Here is a 7,799-nt window from a genome sequence, read left to right as displayed (position 1 = left end):
GCCCCCACGGCTTAAAGGGCGAGATGTTTGGTATGACGGGGATTCGAATCCGCAACCCGCAGATTGACAGCCGAGCGCCTTAACCACCTGGCCATGCCGGGCCCAAAATTTGAGTGAAATAAAAAGGTAAAAATAGCTGTTCAAGATCCGTCATTATGCTAATTTGTTTTCTCCTTATTTTTGAGTTACTTATGCATTTTTAATTAAAAGTCTTAAACACGTAATAATTAAGTAATTAATGAAGTGAATTATTTTTTACCAATATTGATTAAAACGTTCAATAAATGTATACATAGTACATACATTTTTATTGTTAATTATTTATTTAATATATATATATATTTATTATGAAGAGTATTTCGCATTGTTAGCTTAGCACATGGATTTAGAAGTAGCCAAAAACTGTTAAGGTTATCAATATTTTCGGCCATAAACTCTAAAATATCTCACAAGATTTGGCCATCTTAGGAGATTTGGGCTAGTTCAAAATCCATGTGCTGAGCTAACAATGCGAGGATATACCAAAGTGATTAATTAAGGTATTCTCATAACTTTCAGTATTTTCGTTTACTGTGTTGATGAAATATCCTTTGTTAGGATTTTGTTCCAATTTCTTGTCCATAGTAGGATCCAAAACCTTTACCATAATATTTTCCTTTTTTTCCCAATTGAAAATATTAAGAGTTCATTGATAATAATTAATTGAAAAAACAACAACAGAGTATGGTTTCATTTGTTAATTTTTCGTCTCATTTTTTCGATAATTCTTTTTACCAGAATTCTACCAAGAAATAGTAGCTAAAAACAACAACCTGATTATTCAAGATAACTATCACTGAAAGTAAATAAATCATAAATGCGGCTTTAACAGCATTATGATCATATTTATTTATCATATGTATCTTTATAATGAGGAGTATTTTGTATTGTTAGCTTCGCAGACGGATTTAGGGCTAACCCAAATCTCCGAAGATAGCCGAATCTTGTAAGATATCATGGAGTTATCAATAACAGCGGGGGTATCAAAGCGGTGACTCAATGCATTCAAATCATTATAAGGTTGAGTTTTATTTTATGACATCTTATATTTATAATTGGACTGGAATTTTAATCAACCGGATTATTTACTACGTTAATGTTTAGCTTTAATTTGTATAGGTAGCTTGTTTTGTTCAGAAACTACTGATTACCAGTTCTCATAAAGCCTATGAGAGCCATCACTGTATTAATTATTTGATATTAAAAGTATTTTTGTTGTTGTTGTTGTTGACAAGCAAATATAAATTAACACAATGTTTTAGTGCTGTTGAATAGTTTCCTTGCCCCTCTCTATCAGTTTGAAATTAGAGACGGCCATGGCAGATAGCTATTGTGTAGTTTTGCTCGAATATCCGAAGCAAACAAACCCTAACCATCGGAGGTAGTCTAGCCCTAAAACTTTCTCATTCTTCCATCTTTTATGCCTCTGCCTTCCCGCTACGATGTTCTAAAACTCAATGTATTGTTTCATATCTTCCCACTAAATTAAAAATCACATTAAACATCAAATAACTTTAAGTGGGTAAGCTGGTCGGTAAGAGTTTCATACTAAGTCGTTTCTTTGATAAGTTCTATATTATTGTTAGATTGGATTTATAATTTAGAAAAAAAGCTTCCTGTTTTTTTTCTGCGTGGCAAGATACGTTTCCCGGGGGTTATTTTCGAGCGGGTAATTTATTCGTGTGCATGTGTTATTTTGTAAACTTTCGCAGTATACGCACACAGAGTTACTTTAGTAACAAAGTTTTTAATATAGAGATTGTTTATAATTCGTAAAGTTTACTAAATTACAAGTTTTTTGGGTTTTTTTGTAATGATATACTCATAATAAAAACATCTTTATATAGAACTTTTTTATACTATGTTTGTACGGAAATTCTGCTAACTCTAAATTGTTATTTTACTCTCCTTTTGTTGTATTAAAATAGTCTAAAGAAATGGACATTTTAATTCGTTTTACTTTTATCACACTATTTTATGCATCTTTGTTATTCTAGTTAGCCGAAAAATGACTGAACTATTCTTTTACGACAATCTGTTAGTGGCTGTAACAATCATAATTTTTAATTATGTCCGCTGAAGGTGTTGTCTTTTCTATTCTCAGACTAGAGGACTTTCAAAAAATCTCGACATTTTTATTTTTCTGGACAGATTACTTCTTTTATTTATAAGTTTGTTATCATCTTCTTCTTCAATTAGAGACTGCATCATCTGAATCGTCTCTAAACTCAGTTGTTTCACTCCTTTCTCAGGAAAAAAATTGATTGCTTGAACCCATTAAACCATTTCTGAATTTTTTTCAAATCTAGCTGTAGAAAAGCATCATAAAATGATAGTAATTTTATCTAACGTCCTATTGATATTACCCCTAATACTTTAACTAGACATGTAATAAAAGCGTTCATACCAATGACAAATTCAACAAATTTGATTCTTACTCTCTGTCTACTAGTAATAGCGTGAAACTAGAAATTGAACCACTAATTCCAGCGTTTTAAGCCATGAACCCTTAAATTTGGTACTACTACAAAGTCACAAAGTAAGTAGACTTTTCTGAAAACGTTTTTTTTTTTTAGTCGCAAGAAGAAGGAAAATATTACGGAATAGCACTTTATACAGTTACCTTGTCAGGATATCATTTGTGAAATTCATACAAATAACTTGATATTCGTAGAAATGTAAATAAAAGTACATTATTGCCCATAAATATCTAAAAACTGAAATGCAAAATGTCCTATTTTTCATTCAGAAACACTTTAGTCTGTGCTGGGTAAGTTAAGTCCACAATATTAGGTGTACACAGTCTATCTGATGTTCACACAGTGTATTTAAGATATGAATTGTAGGTGGTGATAGCCTTCTTAACTTCTTCAACTGTTATATATTACGTGATATATAAAGCTCAGCTCATCATTTACAAACGCATATTCAACTATACGAGAATGTTCGAAAAATAAAAATACTAAAAGAACATCTCACTCGCGAAATAAAGCCACATCTATAATGTTAAGCCTAAAGGTACACAGTGAACTGACTGTGCTGTTCTCATAGCAGGGAATCGAGCCCTCGATTTTAGTGTTATAATCCCTCAAGCCACCAAGGGGCGTGATTTATTATTATTACAACTTTAAAGATTTTGGTTTCCAAAACTTACACAAAGAAGTGTCAATTTTCAGAAATACTTGTTCAGTAAATATTGTTAAGATTTAAAAGATAAGATTGGTACTTTTATTACCAATCATGAAAAGTTCCCCGCTTTTATATTATATATATATTTTTATGTAAAGAAGAACGCCCACGCGAGAGAACCATAACAGAAAAATAAACTTTTCACTCCATTCATCTATGTGGGTAGTAGACCTATGAAAGCAAACTTAATCTTTTCACAGAAGACCTACATTCAATACCACAGCTCCAGCAAGAAGGGCTTTTCTTCCACGAACTATTATGCTGATTTTGTTAAAAAAAAAGAAGAAACTTTTGTGATGAACTAGAGAAATCTAACGAATTCAAGATAAAACATGAAACAGTTATTCCGGTTTCGTAGGTTCAGAGATTTAGCTGAAATAAAACAACTCTCACGAACAATGTTCGTCAGTGAATATACGAAAAACAAACAAAGGATAAGACAGACGTTGATATGAGGGAGTTGGAATAATAATAGCAACAAAATATTGTTAAAAAAGAGAAATATGCACTGAAAATACATCTGGAGTTTAAATAACAATTTTAACTCAATCATAAAAAATTGAATGAATATTATTTGTAGAATAAAAGAATTAAAGAAATGGTTCTGTCATTCAATCGACTTATCATTAAAACTATCAAACTTTATAACTATCCCAGTCCAACTATCTTTTTCTATTTTATATATATTTATCTATAAAAGGGTGCACGCGAGCGTTTGAGTTTACAAATTTTGGATTTTATTAAGGCGATATATTTTTATGTTTGTATTTTAATTTTAGGGCCAACTGGATACATTTAAGTATTTTAGTTTGAAGTAATAAACTGAAGTAATAAATTTGTTTGTTTCAGAATTTCGCGCAAGGTTGCAAAAAGGATATGTTCGCGTAGGTATGCCTAATTGGAACTGATGGACTAAAGGGAAGACAGATAAATAACATTGCTTGCCGCCAACACTTACGCTACTTTTGTCTGATTGGATAAGTGGGATTTGACCATTATACCCTTAAATACACCTTAGGCGCCAAAGTGCGGAGCGTGTTTCAGCATGTAACGAGTCGTGAATCGTAAATCCTTGGAATCACGCTAACCACTAGACTATGCCAAGCCTAAAGTATTAGGTTAGTCAATGTCGTTTAAGGATCATTTGAAGCACCAATTGTGAAGAAAAGACAGAATATTTTTATGAACATGGGAACGGCGCACAAAATATCGCAAAATAATCGTAAGGGAAAAATATTATGGCCATGATGTCTCCTCTAGCAGTTATAATATTTAAGTGATAGAGTTTCTTAACGTTGAAAAAATATTTATAAAAATACAAAAAGCCTTAAACAGACATTCATACTGAAAACAAGGGTAAAACTTACGTCAAAATTTATTTGACGATAATTTTAGTAATGTATTTCTCTACACAGTCAACTACAAGAGTACTTTACGATAAAATCATGGGTGAACTCCAGCCGACATGCATCGAGTGATGATGCTAGAAGCGGTATCAAGTACCTGAGTAATCTGTTTGTATCGAATTATAAGTATTTAATTAGTACTATATTACCATATTTACAATACCTACTATGCTGCTACGTGATGAAACAGCTTTAAAAATTACCTGGAGTGGGTGGGAAGGGGGGATCTGCGTGAACTCGCGTAATTGATTTAACTAGATTTTGTTTACGATTTAATCCGCAACGTTTAATTGATCCACCACTCAGTAAAACGTCAAACATCACAGATTTTATCACGTGTTGTTTTTATTGACAATGATAAGCTACTTACTTTGGTCCTCAACGTCCAGGTTCTTCGTCATCCATGTGATCAAGTCCGAACCTGCGAAATAACGTTATGTTAAGTACTCCGTATAGATTAGGGACACTATTTGTCTGTAACACAAAACGTTGAACCTGGAATTTTTCGTCCAACTACTGATAAGATGAGGGAATCTTCACTGAAACAAGTCAAACATGGGTTTCCATAAATTGCTACTGATAAAGGCCTAAGAACAAAATATGTACTACAACTAGGCAAACTTAAGTTCTTTACCAATAAAGATCTGATAAACGAAAAATAGAGCACTACAACATAAAACCTGGCTTGATTGTACTGCTAAACAGAGACTACAGTAAAACAGGTAAACATCTGGGGTTACATTTAGTATTATTGATAAAGATCTAGTAAATAAAGGCAAGGTGAAACATATCAGCATTTGGTGGTTACATTTAGTATTATTGATAAAGATCTAGTAAATAAAGGCTAGGTGAAACATATCAGCATTTGGTGTTACATTTAGTATTATTGATAAAGATCCAGTAAATAGAGGCTAGGTGAAACATATCAGCATTTGGGGTTACGTTTAATATTATTAATAAAGATCCAGTAAATAGAAGGCTAGGTGAAACATATCAGCATTTGGTGTTACATTTAGTATTATTGATAAAGATCCAGTAAATAGAGGCTAGGTGAAACATGTCAACATCTGAGGTTACGTTTAATATTATTAATAAAGATCCACTAAATAGAGGCTAGGTGAAACATATCAGCATTTGGGGTTACGTTTAATATCATTTATAAAGATCCAGTAAATAGAGGCTAGGTGAAACATGTCAACATCTGGGGTTACGTTTAGTATTATTGATAAAATTTGGTAAATAGAGGCTAGATGAAACGTGTCAACATTTGGGGTTACCATGGGCGTCCGCAGGAAGGGGCAAGGGAGGTCACTTGACCTCCCCCCCCTCTGGATTTTCAAAAAGAAAAAAAAATACTAGATATGAAAAATTATTCTTCTATGTTATTAGAAAATCATAAGGTATTTGTATTTCGATTTCGTAATTTTTTCAAACTTGAGTTACTTGACCCCCCTAATTTTTTTTTCTGCGGGCGCCCTTGGGGGTTACGTTTATATTTACAGATAAAGATCAGATAAACAGAGACCACGGTAAAACACGTTAAATCTAGGCTAACTTACATTATTACTAATAAAGACCTGATTAATCTAGAGGTACTATTATTGATAAAGGCCTGGGAAACAAATGCTATACGGTAAAACATGTCAAGTCTAGGTTAACTTACATTATTAATAATAAAGACCTGATTAATCTAGAGGTACTATTATTGATAAAGGCCTGGGAAACAGAGGCTGTACGGTAAAACATGTCAACGTTTGGGGTTATGTTTAATATTATTGACAAAGACTTGGTAAACAGATGCTAATGTACCATATTTCTATATTACAAGTCCACCTTTCTGTAATAGCGATGAATCTTTGAGATCTAGAAAACAAAGTATCGAGTATTATAAGCTGAACTTTGGCGATTATCCTCTCCTAAATTTAACTATTTGGATATTGTCACTTTTAATTTATGTTCCGGTGTTTGTGAGGGTAATAAATTAGTAACTTAATAAAATATATTTTAGTGATATTTTAAATGCCATTAAACAGTAATCTTTATGAAATATGTTCAGATAAAACCTCTACCAAACAGGGCGTATCCAAAAGGCTCAATACGAGGGGTTATTCTAGATAAGTATTTCTAAAATTGCTTTACATAATAACTACGGTAAATTAAAATTTACGACTGGGGTACAAAAACAACAGAAAAAACTTCATCGGGGAATGGGGGGGGGGGACTAAAGAGAGTGTCTGTGTGTCATTAAGGTCGTTTTTTTTTTTTTTAGACAAAAGTTTATCAGAAAGGGCGTGTCAATAAAAGATAGTACGTGGTTACTGACTGACAGTGTTTTCCGATATTCTTGACGAATATAAAGCAGATACATAAATCTTTACACTTTGGTATAGGCAGATAACAGACAGATCTCGAATTTTTTGCAAAACTAGAGCTCGAACAGCATAATGAAAACAAAATAAGTGAACATTCTCACAATAACACAAAAGATGAGAAAGAGTTATCGTCAATTTTCATGGTAGAAAGGTTAAAGTGAAAGATAAGCACATAATCACCAGGTTGGAATATAATAGTTAGAGTAAAACATGAATACATAATCATTAGATAATTATAGCTTGGAATATAATAGTTAGGATGAAACATAAGCACATAATCACTAGATAACTATAGCTTGGAATATAATAGTTAGGATGAAAAATAAGCACATAATCACCAGGTAGTTATATGTTATAGTATAATAGTTAGATGAAACATGAGTACATAGTCACCAGATAAGAGTTTGAAATATAATTGTTAGACGAAACATGAGTACATAATCACCAGATAGTTAGAGTTTGGAATGTAATTGTTAGATGAAACATGAGTACATAATCACCAGATAGTTAGAGTTTGGAATGTAATTGTTAGATGAAACATGAGTACATAATCACCAGGTAGTTAGAGTTTGGAATGTAATTGTTAGATGAAACATGAGTACATAATCACCAGATAGTTAGAGTTTGGAATGTAATTGTTAAATGAAACATGAGTACATAATCACCAGGTAGTTAGAATTTGGAATGTAATTGTTAGATGAAACATGAGTACATAATCACCAGGTAGTTAGAGTTTGGAATATAATTGTTAGATGAAACATGAGTACATAATCACCAGGTAGTTAGAGTTTGG

General features: G+C 32.2%; 1 protein-coding gene across 4 annotated transcripts in view; it reads right to left on the bottom strand.

Moving 5' to 3' along the window:
- The window catches only part of LOC106461070 (regulator of G-protein signaling 7-like), a 129,978-nt gene that overhangs the window by 43,623 nt on the left and 78,556 nt on the right, over window positions 1–7,799 (bottom strand). For all 4 annotated transcript variants that reach the window (XM_022387908.1, XM_022387909.1, XM_022387911.1 and 1 more), the window contains exon 3: window positions 5,005–5,055. In XM_022387908.1, the coding sequence (XP_022243616.1) occupies window positions 5,005–5,055 (51 nt within the window). The remainder of the gene's footprint in view (window positions 1–5,004; window positions 5,056–7,799) is intronic.

Source organism: Limulus polyphemus, unplaced genomic scaffold (assembly GCF_000517525.1).
Source record: "Limulus polyphemus unplaced genomic scaffold, Limulus_polyphemus-2.1.2 Scaffold892, whole genome shotgun sequence".
NCBI classification, from domain to species: domain Eukaryota; kingdom Metazoa; phylum Arthropoda; class Merostomata; order Xiphosura; family Limulidae; genus Limulus; species Limulus polyphemus.
Note: the sequence above shows the minus strand (reverse complement) of the source record. Positions and strands in the feature narration are given on the sequence as shown.